Source organism: Littorina saxatilis, linkage group LG16 (assembly GCF_037325665.1).
Source record: "Littorina saxatilis isolate snail1 linkage group LG16, US_GU_Lsax_2.0, whole genome shotgun sequence".
NCBI classification, from domain to species: domain Eukaryota; kingdom Metazoa; phylum Mollusca; class Gastropoda; order Littorinimorpha; family Littorinidae; genus Littorina; species Littorina saxatilis.
Genome location: NC_090260.1, coordinates 29,044,882 through 29,062,765, shown reverse-complemented (window position 1 = coordinate 29,062,765; position 17,884 = coordinate 29,044,882). Strand labels below are relative to the sequence as shown.

General features: G+C 47.5%; 1 protein-coding gene across 1 annotated transcript in view; it reads right to left on the bottom strand.

The window, feature by feature from the left end:
- Positions 1 to 17,884, bottom strand: part of LOC138950780 (uncharacterized) — a 33,172-nt gene that overhangs the window by 10,227 nt on the left and 5,061 nt on the right. Inside the window, exons 3-4 of the mRNA XM_070322505.1 lie at positions 9,058 to 9,156; positions 8,047 to 8,130 (exon numbers count right to left, since the gene is read on the bottom strand). Coding sequence (XP_070178606.1) covers positions 8,047 to 8,130; positions 9,058 to 9,156 — 183 coding nt within the window. The remainder of the gene's footprint in view (positions 1 to 8,046; positions 8,131 to 9,057; positions 9,157 to 17,884) is intronic.

Sequence of the window (17,884 nt, the reverse complement as noted above, 5' to 3'; positions counted from 1 at the left end):
CACACACACACACACACACACGCACACATACACACACCAGGGCCGGACTAGGCTAAGAGGAGGGGGGGGGGGGTTGTCAGTGGTGGTCCAGGGGGATGTTCCCCCTGGCGGTCAGGGGGCTTAGCCCCCTGAAGCTGATGGGTAGGTCATATTCTGAGATAGGAAATGGTCGCTCCTTGCATGAAACGGCATAAAATAAACAATAATATTTGTTTTTCAAATAAGTTTGGTACATGTTTAGGCAAGGGGGGGGGGGTTGCGCAACCCCCATAATTAACCCCCCCCCCCCCCCCCCGGTAGTCTGGCCCTGCACACACACACACACACACACACACACACACACACACACACACACACACACACACACACACACACACAGTAGTCATGAATATTATCTGAATCTAATTCTATCTAAAGGAAAGCTGAGAAGACCTGAAACAAAGAAACATTCAATATTGTTTCATAGCAAACTAAAACACAGGCGCTTTAAACAAGGTGTGATTTAAAGGTCCATTCTTGCCTTGAAGATTTGAATCACTGAAAGTCTGGAAAGATATACGACAGCAAAAGACCCCCAAAGTCCACGTCGCTAATATACTGAACTCCAAAAGAAACGCAAGTTAAGAGTTATTTAAGGTTTTGTTAAAATTCATGCACTAAAGGTGGGTTTCAGGTAAAAATTCTGCACGAGCATGAGTTAGCATAATGTCCTGCACGTAGCCTGTGAAAATCACGTGTGCAGCGCCCAGAGTGCGCTCTCTGCAGCGTGCTGAAGATTGAGACTGTTTTTTCGCTCGCGCAGCCCACACAAAAGCTGCCAGACCTGATTTTTTTTCGTTAACAGTACTCAGCTCACACAAGGAACAAAAACCTGTCTCCGTCCACTGTCTGAAATCAGCCATTTGTACAGTAGAAGCATGCCAAGACTGAGCGCCATTGACCGGGAGAGAGCAATCGGGCGATTGCAAGCTGGAAATCGCCCAGCTGCCATTGCAAATGTCATGGGCGTGGCAACCTCGACCATCTGTCGTCTGTGGACCCGATTCCAAGCCAGCGGCAGCACCCGGGATGGCGCTAGAAGCGGACGACCTCGTGTGACTACTGCTCGCCAGGACCGGGTCATCTACCGTCAGCACCTGCGCCAACCGTTCCTCCCGGCTACAGAAACCTACAGGAACACCGTCAACCGCCTGGTGCGCTCCATGAGAGACAGATGCCAGGCCCTTGTCAACGCCAATGGGAGACACACGCGTTACTGAGCCTGGCGGTGAGAACTTTCTTTCGGTAACGTTTTTTTGTTAGTGACAATCAAAGAACATTGCCCCAAGATGCTTTGTACCAATTTTCGTGAAATTCGTTCGATTATATCTCGTCAAAATGAAATGCCAAAGAATGAGATTAAATTTCTTAATCTTGCGTTTCTTTTGGAGTTCAGTATGTTTATATAATAGTACCCGCTATTACGAGCTAGTCGTGTGACAGAGAGTTTTCTTGCACACGAGACTGTAGATGTTTCACGACGGCTTTAGCCGGAGTGAAACAGCAGCAGTCGAGTGTGCAAGAAAACTCTCTGTCACACGACTAGCTCGTAATGGCGATTATGTCTCACAGCTTCAACAGAGGAGAGAACAAACACATTTTGCGTACTCACGCTTGATAAACCTAAACACAGGAGCAGCCATTGTGGAGAGATCTACTTTTTGACGAAAGTGACCGAACAACTATAAATGACGTCTCGGTATATGTGAATGACGTCACAGTCATCGTCACAGTCTGTATCTTTTGAAGCATTGCAATCTTCATGACGTCTTTCTGTGTCTGCATCCGCGAAATGTTTGTTCTTTCCGGGGTCTTTGTCATCTATGTTCAGAACTCTGTCCTTCTAGTTTCAGACTAACAGGCATCCTGAGCGAGCCACTTTCCAAGGGCAGCTAAATTCGCGTATGGAAACAGTACTGTCGTCTGGGATGCCGTTTTCAGTATTCTCAGCGTTGAAGAATTTGTAAAGAGAAGAAACGATAACAGCAGGAGAAATAAAAGTCGTGTGTGCATTTTGGGGTTTTTGGAGGGACGATTTCGAGTTTGAATCCGTTCTTGCACATGCTCCAAAGCGTGTAACATACAATCTTGCACACGTTTGCTTTAGTAGTGGCAAAGAAGGAAAGCGTGTGACATTTGTCAATGATATGTTCAGAGTGTGGACTGAAAAAATTAGAGAAGTATACCGGACTGTTTTTATGATACAGAATATTGAATTTGATGACAAGCCAAGAGTCACATATACACGAGGGTTGGGTAATTGAATGAGGCATCTGACCAATCAGTCACAACTACAGGGCCTATTTTGTAAGTAAATTCCTGGTTCACGGTTGGTTTAAGCGTGTTTTATTCAATTTCTCATCCACACGTTTCAAACAATAACAACATTAAGAACGTTAACAAGCAGATTGCTTATGGACACGTTCTTGAAATGATAATCAATACACATTCCGATAGCAAAACATGGCGAACAAGTGATAGCTTCAACACTTATCTTGATAATCTTTAATTATATTTTATACAAATAAGATGAAGAGAGAGAGAGAGAGAGAGAGAGAGAGAGAGAGAGAGAGAGAGAGAGAGAGAGAGAGAGAGAGAGAGAGGATAGAGAGAGAGAGAGAGAGAGAGAGGAGAGAGAGAGAGAGAGAGAGAGAGAGAGAGAGAGAGAGAGAGAGAGAGAGAGAGAGAGAGAGAGAGAGAGAGAGAGAGAGAGAGAGAGAGAGAGAATGCCTGGCTACATCAATTGCACAGTTAATATAAATATCAGCCGAAGCGATTAGTTAACATAACATAGTCTTGTACAACAGAATATTTTCGTGTTCAAAGATATGGTTAAATCAGTATTTCCAAACAAGAGTGCTTTGCAGTCTAGAACGTGTGTTGGCAGACTATTGAATAAAATGGTTCACGGTTGTTGTAATGATGTGTTTATATTTGAAGTATTGTAACGAGTATGTCCGATACGGCTGGAAATAGCGTAACTACATGACGTTTTCGCAGGCCATAATCAGATCAGTTTCGTCATTCGCATGGAAATATTTCCTGGCGCACACGAGCGAGTGTAACCACATACACAATGACACAATGTAAGGTGGCGTCGACACAATCGCATAATTATTACAAATTTGAAACAATTAATTGACCGTGACATTTTTGTAAAGTCGATGTTTGGGGTCAATCGCTGTCGTATGTTTTTTTTAAAAATTTATTTTTTATTTTTTACTTACATTCATTTCACTGAAGAAGGGCGTGGCCCGAAAGTCTTTGGAACTTGGTGTTTACTGTGTTTTTTTCTAATTAATGTTTTTTAAGCTGTGAACCACTGTCAATATAATTATTGTGTCACAACAACCGAAACATAATTATCAGGGCCGGACTAGGCGAAGAGGAGGGGGGGGTGGGTTTGCCAGTGGTGGCCCAGGGGGATGTCCCCCCTGGCGGCAGGGGCGGATCAGTTCATTTTATGGGTGGTTTTTTTTCAAAAGTATATTGTGAAGATATGGGTGTGAAGGCGCGAAGCGCCGAGCCGACGGCGCGAAGCGCCTAGCTTGCTAGGGGGGTCCGGGGGCATGCCCCCCCGGAAAATTTTGAAAAAAAGGATGCAAAATGGTGCAATCTGGTGCATTCTGAGGATGATCATTACCAGTTTCAGGCAGCAGATTTTGTCACTGATTAATACCCCAAAAATTGAAACTCAATGTAAAATAAAGAAATGCATACCTCATTCAATATTTTTATTTTTTGGCTGGGGGGGGGTCCGGAAACCCTAGAACCCCCCCCCCCCCCCCTCGTTGTGGGGGTCAGGGGGCGAAGCCCCCTGAAGCTGATGGGTAGGTCATATTCTGAGATAGGAAAATGGTCGCTCCTTGCATGAAACGGCATAAAATAAGCAATAATAAAAAAAATTAAATAAGTAAGGTACATGTTTAGGCTAGGGGGGGGTTGCGCAACCCCCATAACCCCCCCGGTAGTCCGGCCCTGATTATACAGTGAAACCTCCCGCAACGACCTCTCCCAAGAACGACCCCCTCTTTTTGCCGACCGAATTTCTCGGCACGGATGCTTTTCACACTGTAATTTTAACCTCCCAAGAACGACGCCCTCCTTTTTCGGACGACTGACCTACCAACATAGGGTCAATAACGACTTTGACCTTTTTACCAATAAGTGTCAAGGTTCGTAATCACCGAGCACAGGCGCAACACGCACGTCATTAGTCACGCATCAAGAGTCAGGGGTAGTAGTCTGTAGTCAGTAGTGCGTGCAAGTCCAGTGGCCCACGGCTTCAGTCTCACCTATGATCGAAGGACTGCCCTCGAAGGGGGAGAGAAAGGAGGTGAGAGGGGTTGGGCCTATAGGGGCAGTAATTAGAACGACAACTCAATAATGAATTATGTATCGATTGGAGATTGGATTTCCCTTCTTTGAGTCATGTGACGTCAGAGGCCGACAAAACTTTATAATTTGGCGTTTCAGGTTGACCGAAACTTTAAAGGAACTACAAAACACACGTACGTCATGTGTTTGATTCCATGTGTGTGTGCTGTTCAATGTCAAAACAACAACAAAGTCAGTACATGACGTGTGTTTTGTAGTTCCTTGGAAGTTTCGGTCAACCTGAAACACCCAAATATGAAGCAAATGTGATTGCATGTCAGTGTGTGTGTGCTCGTTCAATCGTCAAAACAACAACAAATTCATAGTACCTGAAAGGAATTCGATCGATACATAAATGTTATTTGCGTGTTTGACCAAAATATGACATTTTACACAGATCTCGACAGTCATTGTTCACCTCGACCGCTATCGCGGTCTCGGAGAACAATGACTGTCTCGATCTGTGTAAAATGTCATATTTTGGTCAAACACGCAAATAACGTATAGTATCTTACAAAGCTTGAAGAACTAAACTACTTCAAGCACTCAAACATTCAGATTGTAAAGCATCACACCACTGTCAAACACACACACTCCTACTTAGGGCGTCTCAGGGGGAAGGGAAACGACCAAAATGATATGGATACATTTCAACCCCGAACGAGTCTCCGTAAAGCCCGTCCTTAATTGAGCCCGTAGTCGACTACACGAATCTTCGCGAAGTCTTTATACCAAAAACCCGCAGCTACGGCGTGATACTTTGACCCCAACATCGCTTCTCAAGTTTTGACATGCGAAGCTTCGCCGTAGCTCGCAACGAAGTTGGTTTTTTTGTAAGAAGAGTGCTTTTCGATTCAAGATGGACGACGAAATCAGACTCAATACCATAGTGAAGAATGCATTTATCGACTTTGGTTGACCCAAAGTACAAGAACTGTATTATTTCATACTGCGATGCATTGACATGTCGAATGAAACTCGAAATCCCAGCGCTCACGCCAACTGGTCCCGGCCGTGCTCAGTCAACGAAATAGAACACATACAATTAACTTACGTCATCATCAAGTACGTAAAGTACAATTTGTGACGTAAAGTACTCAGAAAGAAGCACACCACGCGCTGGTCGAGACTACGCGCATTTGAGACGCCAAGACATGAAAAGATAACTCTCTTTTCCGCCATAGTGCCTTCTCTTGGACTGCGACGAAGTCTAGTTCCGGTAGCTTCGCGAAGTGAGCTACGCGTAGTCGACTTCGTCCAATTAAGGACAGGCTTAACGCATCCCGCTGACCTCTCTACTTTGTCGGGCGCACGTTATTTACACACCTTTCAAGTTCCGTTTCACTGCATTCCTGGGTCAGGCTCTATCCTATGAGCGTGACGGTTTTGAGAAGCACGAGAGTTCAAACGAATATACATTTTCAATCAATCATATCGCGCGTATTCCGTGGGTACAGTTCTAAGCGCAGGGACTTTTTTTTATTTAAAAAAAAAATTATGCAATTTATATCGCGCACATATTCAAGGCGCAGGGATTTATTTATGCCGTGTGAGATGGAATTTTTTTACACAACACATCACGCATTCACATCGGCCAGCAGATCGCAGCCATTTCGGCGCATATCCTACTTTTCACGGCCTATTATTTCAAGTCACACGGGTATTTTGGTGGACATTTTTATCTATGCCTATACAATTTTGCCAGGAAAGACCCTTTTGTCAATCGTGGGATCTTTAACGTGCACACCCCAATGTAGTGTACACGAAGGGACCTCGGTTTTTTGTCTCATCCGAAAGACTAGGACTTGAACCCACCACCAAGGTTAGGAAAGGGGGGAGAAATGAATTGCTAACGCCCTGACCCAGGGTCGAACTCGCAACCTCTCGCTTCCGAGCGCAAGTGCGTTACCACTCGGCCACCCAGTCGACATTGAGCGTGGGGCTCTTCTTAGGTATTTGTTTGTTTGTTCGTTCATGGGCTGAAACTCCCACGGCTTTTATGTGTATGACCGTTTTTACCCCGCCATTTAGGCAGCAATACGCTGCTTTCGGAGGAAACATGCTGGGTATTTTCGTGTTTCTATAACCCACCGAACTCTGACATGGATTACAGGATCTTTTTCGTGCGCACTTGGTCTTGTGCTTGCGTACACACGGGGGTGTTTGGACACCGAGGAGAGTCTGCACACAAAGTTGACTCTGAGAAATAAATCTCTCGCCGAACTCACGCTGACAGCGGCCAACTGGATACAAATCCAGCGCGCTACCGACTGAGCTACATCCCCGCCCTCTTTTTAGGTATAATGGTGAGCGTTTTTCTTCTTGATTTGCAAACATATACGTGTACAGGGTTCAAATTGCAAAAGCGGGAAACACGCCATTTAATCATAAGATAGTACTAACCCATCCTGACCTCAGGTCAAAATGAGTTCGGCGCATTCTCTCCCTGACAGGATGCCTTGAGTTTCCTTGTCTGGCAAGGAAACCGATTTTGTTTACATATTTAGAGCTTTTTGTAATGTATTATTGATATAAGCAGATTCGCGATCGTCGATAATGATTTTTCATGGTGTTTTGTAATTTTTAAATTACAAAGGAATTGATATGTAAGACAGTTTCAAGCGGACTATTTTTCGCGGCTGTATTTGCTGTACAAACAACTCTAAATATGGCAAAAGTGTCACGTGATAATCACCGTTTGGTTTCGGCGCTCACTGGAGCAGACGATTTGTTCTGTAACCAGTTGACAGTGATGAAACCATATTTTACGGTCTCCTTCCGGCAGCAGTCCCAACATTTTGACTTGTTTTTGACCTCATAAGATGTCTTTATCATAACTGTGAAGAACAGAACGGAGATCACTGTCGAAGTCGGCCAATCTGCAATCATTTTCGTCTCGCGAACACTGATCTCAAATTTAGATCAGTGCTCGCGAAAAACATATGGGAGATAACTCTGTATTCTTATATAACGTCCGGTCATAGAGATAACTGACGATAGTCGTTGAGCGATGACTGATCAGAATGAGTACCCATGACCTTCCGCTTTGGAGGCCGGCGTCTTACCACCATGCCATTTGCACCCGTCGCTCTTTTACAATGAATTATGCTCAAAAATAACAAATACAAGCCTCTGAACATAAGTGTTGGAATACACATGGAAACAAACAGTATAGTCTGTTCGGATAGCTAGCGGGGAAAGTTTGTAATCATGTGAAACAAATCCAGACAACGTTTATGAAGTGATCAAGAAGAACAGTTGTTTAGAACGGTTAGTACTTTGAATCCCGGCCGCGCCTGGAGGGTTAAGGCGGAGATTTGTTCGATCTCCCAGGTCAACGTATGTGCAGACCTGCTAGTGACTTATCCCCCTTCGTGTCTACACGCAAAACACAAGACCAAGTGCGCACGGAAAAGATCATGTAACCCATGTCAGAGTTTGGTGGGTTATAGAAACACGAAAATACACAGCATGCATCCCCGAAAAATCGGCGTAAGCTGCCCGACTGGCGGGGGGCAAAAACAGTCATCCACGTAAAAACCCACTTATGCAAAAAAACATGAGTGTACGTGGGAGTTTCAGCCCATGAACGAAGAAGAAGAAACAGAAGTTCAAGAATAATGAACTGACCACACTGCTTGATGTTCTCGTCATACGTTGTTCCCGGCACTTCCGCACACATGTCCTTGACCTTGACGGTGCTTTTACATTTACCTGTGGAAAATGACATGTCTTAAACGAGAGAAGAACAAACCCTCTAAATCTCCATCCATCGATCAGTTCGTCCGTCCATCCATCAATCCGTTCATCCAATATTCCGTCCGTGTCCGTCAGTCCGCCCGTCCGTCCGTCCGTCCGTCCGTCCGTCCGTCCGTCCGTCCACCCGTTCGTTAGTTCGTCCGTCCGTCCGTCCGTCCGTCCGTCCGTCCGTCCGTCCGTCCGTCCGTCCGTCCGTCCGTCCGTCCGTCCGTCCGTCCGTCCATCCATTCATACATTTTCCTATCCATTTATCTATCCATACATCTATCTATCCATCATATATATCTACTCTACTTTTTGTCGTGGCAAACCGAGTGTTCACCATACTGTAAGTCACTTGCATCCAAAGTATATTCCGAGGCAGACTTCACCACTGAAAAATGTACACCAAAATTACTTCAACATATTGAAACGTACACATGGGAAAGATTAAAAACCACACACACACGCACACACACACACACACACACACACACGCACACGCACACACACACACACACACACACACAAACACAACACACACACACACAAACACAACACACACACACACACACTGCACACACAACACACACACACACACACACACACACACACACACACTACACACACACTACACACACACACACACACACACACACAATTACTTCAACATATTGAAACGTACACATGGGAAAGATTAAAAAGCACACACACGGGCACACACACACACACACACACACACACACACACACACACACACACACACACAACACACACACACTACACACACACACACACACACACACACACACACACATCCATACATCCATCTATCCATCCACCCATCCATTCAAAAGACAGGCAATACAACAGGTAAAACAACAGGTGCACGAGTAATCTGACCTGACTCCAAGATACAGATAGGGCTGGACATAACGGAAAAGTCCGGTATCCAACTTGGGAGTTCGAGTTCGTCGTCGCGTTTCGGCCTTTTAAGTACCCCTGGACACATTAAACAATACGAGACACGCTGAGACAAGATGCAATGAGATGGAGAAAAAAAAGAAGAAAAAAAAGAAAAGAAAAAGAAAAGAAAACAATTTTAAAACAAAATCCCTGCGCTTAGAACTGTACCCACGGAATACGCGCGATATAAGCCTCATATTGATTGATTGATTGAAGTGAGGTGACGTTAGATATTCTGAGATGTGAGGTGAGGTGAGGTGAGGTGAGGTGACACAAATAAAGATGAGATGAGGTGACGTTAGATGAGCTGAGATGTGATGTGAGGTGTCGAAAGATGAGGTGGGATGTGATGAGGTGAGTTAATTAATGTGAGATGACGTAAGACAAAATGAGATGAGATGAGGTGGCGTTCGGTGAGCTGAGATGTGATGTGAGATGAAGTCACGAAAGATGAGTTGGGATGTGATGAGGCGAGTTAATATGAGGTGACGAAAGATAAAATGAGATGAGGTGACGTTAGATGAGCTAAGATGTGATATGAGGTGAGGTGAGATGACAAAAAATTGAGGTGGGATGTGATGAGGTGAGTTGATGTGACATGACGTAAGATAACAATGAGATGAGATGAGGTGACATGACGTTAGCTGTGCTGAGATGTGGTGTGAGATAAAATGACGAAAGATGGGTTTGGATGTCATGAAGCGATTTAATGTGAGGTGATGTAAGATACAATGAGATGAAGTGAGGTGACGTTATATGAGCTGAGATGTGGTGTGAGGTGAGATGACAAAAAAGATGAGGTGGGATGTGATGAGGTGAGTGAATGTGAGGTGACGTAAGACAACAATGAGATGAGATGAGGTGACGTTCGGTGAGCTGAGATGTGATGTGAGATGAAGTCACGACAGATGAGTTGGGATGTGATGAGGAGAGTTTATATGTGGTGACATAAGATAACAATGAGATGAGATAAGGTGTTGCTAGATGAGCTAAGATGTGATGTGAGGTGAGGTGAGATAACACAAAAAGATGAGGTGGGATGTGATGAGGTGAGTTAATGGGAGGTGACGTAAGATAACAATGAGATGAGATGAGATGAGGTGACAGTCAGATGCTATCTTCTTCTTGTCGTTCGCTGTTAGATCGTCAGTCCGGACTGCAGGGCGAAACGTGCTGTCCTCTCCAAGTCCACTTTGGGGCCGTATAGCTTCTTTTGTAGCGCTCTCTCCTCTGGCCAGGTGGTGTCCCTCAGAGCACTGTGGTATGGACAAGCCTGCAGGATGTGCTCTGCTGTCTGATTCTTGCCACACGGACATAGGGGGGAGGGAACTAGCTTCAACTTTGTGGCCATATGATGGTTTAGTCTGTTATGTCCATGCTATGAGATGATATCTTCTTCTTCTTCTTGTCGTTCGCCTTTCATGCTCGGGTTCAAGCTCTGGGGATAAAGCGGGTGGTCTTCTGCAGAGCCTCCATGTATAACCATGCAGCTTGTCTTGGAGGGTCGTCGGCCTGGTCCAAGTCTCACTCCTCAGTTGGTGGAGGTTCATGCAGACCCGTAGGATGGGGGCTGCGTCTTGTTCTGCCTCTCCACAGGGGCACATGGGGTAGGGGGGGGGGGGGGGGGTACGGTACGCACTTTCTTGTGCAAATGCTGATGTGATCTTCTTCTTCTTCTTCTGCGTTCGTGGGCTGAAACTCCCTCGTACACTCGTGTTTTTTGCACGAGTGGAATTTTACGTGTATGACCGTTTTTTACCCCGCCATTTTGGCAGCCATACGCCGTTTTCGGAGGAAGCATGCTGGGTATTTTCGTGTTTCTATAACCCACCGAACTCTGACATGGATTACAGGATCTTTTTCGTGCGCACTTTCGGACACCGAGGAGAGTCTGCACACAAAGTTGACTCTGAGAAATAAATCTCTCGCCGAACGTGGGGACGAACTCACGATGACAGCGGCCAACTGGATACAAATCCAGCGCGCTACCGACTGAGCTACATCCCCGCCCGATGCTGATGTGATGAAATGAGATATTCTGAGGTGAGGGGAGGTGACGAAATATGAGGTTGGGTAATAAAGCGAGATATGTTGAGATGACAAAAGATGAGGAGTGGTGAGATGTAATGAGGCGAGATAATGCGAGGTGAGGTTAGGTGAAGTGAAGTACAAGAGGCGAGATATTGGAAGGAAACGGGTGATGAGGTGAGATTAGGCAAGGCATCGTGAGATTATGTGAGGTGTCCTAAGATGAGGTGGGATGAGAGGAGGACAGGTGATGTGAGGTGTTGTGAGGTTAGATAGATTGAGGCGAGTTACTGTGAGGTAAAGTAAGATTAGGTGAGGTATGGGGAGGCGAGTTACTGTGAGGTAAAGTAAGATTAGGTGAGATATGTTCATCACATTCTCAATCCAAGCACCTCGTCCCCAGATCTTTCTCCAGCAGATTTCTTCCTCTGTGGGTACTTGAAGAAAAGGTTTACCACAACAATCCACAGACAATACAAGCGCTAAAGGAGAACATTCTTCGTGAAATCAGGAGGATTCCCATCGAGACCTTGGACAGAGTTATCAACAACTTCAATGTCCGTGTCGCAGCCGTAATCCAGAGACGAGGTGCTTGGATTGAGAATGTGATGAACTATTGAACTACGCCCAGAAATGATGTTGCAAAGAAGAAAAAACTGTGCCTTACTAAACTTTCATGCTTGTGTGAGACATTCCAGGTGAAAAAGAATAGAGGGGAGCCCTGTAGCAGAAATGACAGGCACGCAAAACTGTCTACATTTTTTTGGACCACCCTGTAGTTGAGAGTGAAGGTGAGATAAAATAAGATGAGAGAAAATGCGTTTGATGTGAGATGTGATGATTCGAGTTACTGTGAGGTGAGGTAATGTTAAGTGAAGTGTGGCGAGGTAAGGTGAAGTGAGTTGAAGTGAAGTGTGGCGAGGTAAGGTGAAGTGAGGTGAAGTGAAGTGAGGTAAGGTGAAGTGAGGTGTGGCGAGGTACGGTGAAGTGAAGTGTGGCGAGGTAAGGTGAAGTGAAATGTGGCGAGGTAAGGTGAAGTGAAGTGTGGCGAGGTAAGGTGAAGTGAAGTGTGGCGAGGTAAGGTGAAGTGAAGTGTGGCGAGGTAAGGTGAAGGGAAGTGTGGCGAGGTACGGTGAAGTGAGGTGTGGCGAGGTAAGGTGAAGTGAGGTGTGGCGAGGTAAGGTGAAGTGAGGTGTGGCGAGGTAAGGTGAAGTGAAGTGTGGCGAGGTAAGGTGAAGTGAAGTGTGGCGAGGTAAGGTGAAGTGAGGTGTGGCGAGGTAAGGTGAAGTGAAGTGTGGCGAGGTAAGGTGGAGTGAAGTGTGGCGAGGTAAGGTGAAGTGAGGTGTGGCGAGGTAAGGTGAAGTGAAGTGTGGCGAGGTAAGGTGAAGTGAAGTGTGTCGAGGTAAGGTGAAGTGAGGTGAAGTGAAGTGTGGCGAGGTAAGGTGAAGTGAGGTGAAGTGAGGTGTGGCGAGGTAAGGTGAAGTGAGGTGTGGCGAGGTAAGGTGAAGTGAGGTGTGGCGAGGTAAGGTGAAGTGAAGTGTGGCGAGGTAAGGTGAAGTGAGGTGTGGCGAGGTAAGATGAAGTGAAGTGTGGCGAGGTAAGATGAAGTGAAGTGTGGCGAGGTAAGGTGAAGTGAAGTGTGGCGAGGTAAGGTGAAGTGAGGTGTGGCGAGGTAAGGTGAAGTGAGGTGTGGCGAGGTAAGGTGAAGCGAGATGTGGCGAGGAAAGGTGAAGTGAAGTGTGGCGAGGTAAGGTGAAGTGAAGTGTGGCGAGGTAAGGTGAAGTGAGGTGTGGCGAGGTAAGGTGAAGTGAAGTGTGGCGAGGTAAGGTGAAGTGAAGTGTGGCGAGGTAAGGTGAAGTGAAGTGTGGCGAGGTAAGGTGAAGTGAGGTGTGGCGAGGTAAGGTGAAGTGAGGTGTGGCGAGGTAAGGTGAAGTGAGGTGTGGCGAGGTAAGGTGAAGTGAGGTGTGGTGAGGTAATGTGAAGTGAGGTGTGGCGAGGTAAGGTGAAGTGAGGTGTGGCGAGGTAAGGTGAAGTGAGGTGTGGTGAGGTAATGTGAAGTGAGGTGTGGCGAGGTAAGGTGAAGTGAGGTGTGGCGAGGTAAGGTGAAGTAAGGTGAAGTGAAGTGTGGCGAGGTAAGGTGAAGTGAAGTGTGGCGAGGTAAGGTGAAGTGAAGTGTGGCGAGGTAAGGTGAAGTGAAGTGTGGGGAGGTAAGGTGAAGTGAAGTGTGGCGAGGTAAGGTGAAGTGAAGTGTGGCGAGGTAAGGTGAAGTGAGGTGTGGCGAGGTAAGGTGAAGTGAGGTGTGGCGAGGTGAGGTGAAGTGAAGTGTGGCGAGGTAAGGTGAAGTGAAGTGTGGCGAGGTAAGGTGAAGTGAGGTGTGGCGAGGTAAGGTGAAGTAAGGTGAAGTGAAGTGTGGCGAGGTAAGGTGAAGTAAGGTGAAGTGAAGTGTGGCGAGGTAAGGTGAAGTGAAGTGTGGCGAGGTAAGGTGAAGTAAGGTGAAGTGAAGTGTGGCGAGGTAAGGTGAAGTGAAGTGTGGCGAGGTAAGGTGAAGTGAAATGTGGCGAGGTAAGGTGAAGTAAGGTGAAGTGAAGTGTGGCGAGGTAAGGTGAAGTAAGGTGAAGTGAAGTGTGGCGAGGTAAGGTGAAGTCAGGTGAAGTGAAGTGTGGCGAGGTAAGGTGAAGTAAGGTGAAATGAAGTGTGGCGAGGTAAGGTTATGTGAAGTGTGGCGAGGTAAGGTGAAGTGAGGTGTGGCGAGGTAAGGTGAAGTGAAGTGTAACGAGGTAAGGTGAAGTGAGGTGTGGCGAGGTAAGGTGAAGTGAAGTGTGGCGAGGTAAGGTGAAGTGAAGTGTGGCGAGGTAAGGCGAAGTGAAGTGTGGCGAGGTAAGCTGAAGTGAAATGTGGCGAGGTAAGGTGAAGTGAGGTGTGGCGACGTAAGGTGAAGTGAAGTGTGGCGAGGTAAGGTGAAGTGAAGTGTGGCGAGGTAAGGTGAAGTGAAGTGTGGCGAGGTAAGGTGAAGTGAGGTGTGGCGAGGTAAGGTGAAGTGAGGTGTGGCGAGGTAAGGTGAAGTGAAGTGTGGCGAGGTAAGGTGAAGTGAAGTGTGGCGAGGTAAGGTGAAGTGAAGTGTGGCGAGGTAAGGTTATGTGAAGTGTGGCGAGGTAAGGTGAAGTGAGGTGTGGCGAGGTAAGGTGAAGTGAAGTGTAACGAGGTAAGGTGAAGTGAGGTGTGGCGAGGTAAGGTGAAGTGAAGTGTGGCGAGGTAAGGTGAAGTGAAGTGTGGCGAGGTAAGGTGAAGTGAAGTGTGACGAGGTAAGGTTAAGTGAAGTTTGGCGAGGTAAGGTGAAGTGAAGTGTGGCGAGGTAAGGTGAAGTGAGGTGAAGTGAAGTGTGGCGAGGTAAGGTGAAGTGAAGTGTGGCGAGGTAAGGTGAAGTGAGGTGTGGCGAGGTAAGGTGAGGTGACGTGTGGCGAGGTAAGGTGAAGTGAAGTGTGGCGAGGTAAGGTGAAGTGAAGTGTGGCGAGGTAAGGTGAAGTGAAGTGTGGCGAGGTAAGGTGAAGTGAAGTGTGGCGAGGTAAGGTGAAGTGAAGTGTGGCGAGGTAAGGTGAAGTGAAGTGTGGCGAGGTAAGGCGAAGTGAAGTGTGGCGAGGTAAGGTGAAGTGAAGTGTGGCGAGGTAAGGTGAAGTGAGGTGTGGCGAGGTAAGGTAAAGTGAAGTGTGGCGAGGTAAGGTGGAGTGAGGTGTGGCGAGGTAAGGTGAAGTGAAGAGTGGCGAGGTAAGGTGAAGTGAGGTGTGGCGAGGTAAGGTGAAGTGAGGTGTGGCGAGGTAAGGTGAAGTGTAGTGTGGCGAGGTAAGGTTAAGTGAAGTTTGGCGAGGTAAGGTGAAGTGAGGTGTGGCGATGTAAGGTGAAGTGAGGTGTGGCGAGGTAAGGTGAAGTGTAGTGTGGCGAGGTAAGGTGAAGTGAAGTGTGGCGAGGTAAGGTGAAGTGAAGTGTGGCGAGGTAAGGTGAAGTGAGGTGAAGTGAAGTGTGGCGAGGTAAGGTGAAGTGAAGTGTGGCGAGGTAAGGTGAAGTGAAGTGAGGCGAGGTAAGGTGAAGTAAGGTGAAGTGAAGTGTGGCGAGGTAAGGTGAAGTAAGGTGAAGTGAAGTGTGGCGAGGTAAGGTGAAGTGAAGTGTGGCGAGGTAAGGTGAAGTGAAGTGAGGCGAGGTAAGGTGAAGTGAGGTGTGGCGAGGTAAGGTGAAGTGAAGTGTGGCGAGGTAAGGTGAAGTGAGGTGAAGTGAAGTGAGGTAAGGTGAAGTGAGGTGTGGCGAGGTACGGTGAAGTGAAGTGTGGCGAGGTAAGGTGAAGTGAGGTGTGGCGAGGTAAGGTGAAGTGAGGTGTGGCGAGGTAAGGTGAAGTGAAGTGTGGCGAGGTAAGGTGAAGTGAGGTGTGGCGAGGTAAGGTGAAGTGAAGTGTGGCGAGGTAAGGTGAAGTGAAGTGTGGCGAGGTAAGGTGAAGTGAAGTGTGGCGAGGTAAGGTGAAGTGAGGTGTGGCGAGGTGAGGTGAAGTGAGGTGTGGCGAGGTAAGGTGAAGTGAAGTGTGGCGAGGTAAGGTGAAGTGAGGTGTGGCGAGGTAAGGTGAAGTGAGGTGTGGCGAGGTAAGGTGAAGTGAGGTGTGGCGAGGTAAGGTGAAGTGAAGTGTGGCGAGGTAAGGTGAAGTGAGGTGTGGCGAGGTAAGGTGAAGTGAAGTGTGGCGAGGTAAGGTGAAGTGAAGTGTGACGAGGTAAGGTGAAGTGAGGTGAAGTGAAGTGTGACGAGGTAAGGTGAAGTGAAGTGTGACGAGGTAAGGTGAAGTGAAGTGTGGCGAGGTAAGGTGAAGTGAAGTGTGACGAGGTAAGGTGAAGTGAAGTGTGGCGAGGTAAGGTGAAGTGTGGCGAGGTAAGGTGAAGTGAGGTGTGGCGAGGTAAGGTGAAGTGAGGTGTGGCGAGGTAAGGTGAAGTGAGGTGTGGCGAGGTAAGGTGAAGTGAAGTGTGGCGAGGTAAGGTGAAGTGAGGTGTGGCGAGGTAAGGTGAAGTGAAGTGTGGCGAGGTAAGGTGAAGTGAAGTGTGACGAGGTAAGGTGAAGTGAGGTGAAGTGAAGTGTGACGAGGTAAGGTGAAGTGAAGTGTGACGAGGTAAGGTGAAGTGAAGTGTGACGAGGTAAGGTGAAGTGAAGTGTGACGAGGTAAGGTGAAGTAAGGTGAAGTGAAGTGTGGCGAGGTAAGGTGAAGTGAGGTGAAGTGAAGTGTTGCGAGGTAAGGTGAAGTAAGGTGAAGTGAAGTGTGGCGAGGTAAGGTGAAGTGAAGTGTGGCGAGGTAAGGTGAAGTGAAGTGTGGCGAGGTAAGGTGAAGTGAAGTGTGACGAGGTAAGGTGAAGTGAGGTGAAGTGAAGTGTGGCGAGGTAAGGTGAAGTGAAGTGTGGTGAGGTAAGGTGAAGTGAAGTGTGGCGAGGTAAGGTGAAGTGAAGTGTGGCGAGGTAAGGTGAAGTGAAGTGCGGCGAGGTAAGGTGAAGTGAAGTGTGACGAGGTAAGGTGAAGTGAGGTGAAGTGAAGTGTTGCGAGGTAAGTTGAAGTAAGGTGAAGTGAAGTGTGGCGAGGTAAGGTGAAGTGAAGTGTGGCGAGGTAAGGTGAAGTGAACTGTGGCGAGGTAAGGTGAAGTGAACTGTGGCGAGGTAAGGTGGAGTGAGGTGTGGCGAGGTAAGGTGAAGTGAAGTGTGGCGAGGTAAGGTGAAGTGAAGTGTGGCGAGGTAAGGTGAAGTAAGGTGAAGTGAAGTGTGGCGAGGTAAGGTGAAGTGAGGTGTGGCGAGGTAAGGTGAAGTGAAGTGTGGCGAAGTAAGGTTAAGTGAAGTTTGGCGAGGTAAGGTGAAGTGAAGTTTGGCGAGGTAAGGTGAAGTGAAGTGTGGCGAGGTAAGGTGAAGTGAAGTGTGGCGAGGTAAGGTGGAGTGAGGTGTGGCGAGGTAAGGTGAAGTGAAGTGTGGCGAGGTAAGGTGAAGTGAAGTGTGGCGAGGTAAGGTGAAGTAAGGTGAAGTGAAGTGTGGCGAGGTAAGGTGAAGTGAAGTGTGGCGAGGTAAGGTGAAGTGAAATGTGGCGAGGTAAGGTGAAGTAAGGTAAAGTGAAGTGTGGCGAGGTAAGGTGAAGTGAAGTGTGGCGAGGTAAGGTGAAGTGAAGTGTGGCGAGGTAAGGTGAAGTAAGGTGAAGTGAAGTGTGGCGAGGTAAGGTGAAGTGAAGTGTGCCGAGGTAAGGTGAAGTAAGGTGAAGTGAAGTGTGGCGAGGTAAGGTTTGTTTGTTTGTTTGTTTGTTTGTTTGCTTAACGCCCAGCCGACCACGAAGGGCCATATCAGGGCGGTGCTGCTTTGACATATAACGTGCGCCACACACAAGACAGAAGTCGCAGCACAGGCTTCATGTCTCACCCAGTCACATTATTCTGACACCGGACCAACCAGTCCTAGCACTAACCCCATAATGCCAGACGCCAGGCGGAGCAGCCACTAGATTGCCAATTTTAAAGTCTTAGGCGTGAACCGGCCGGGGTTCGAACCCACGACCTCCCGATCACGGGGCGGACGCCTTACCACTAGGCCAACCGTGCCGGTGGCGAGGTAAGGTGAAGTGAGGTGTGGCGAGGTAAGGTGAAGTGAAGTGTGGCGAGGTAAGGTGAAGTGAAGCGTGGCGAGGTAAGGTGAAGTGAAGCGTGGCGAGGTAAGGTGAAGTGAAATGTGGCGAGGTAAGGTGA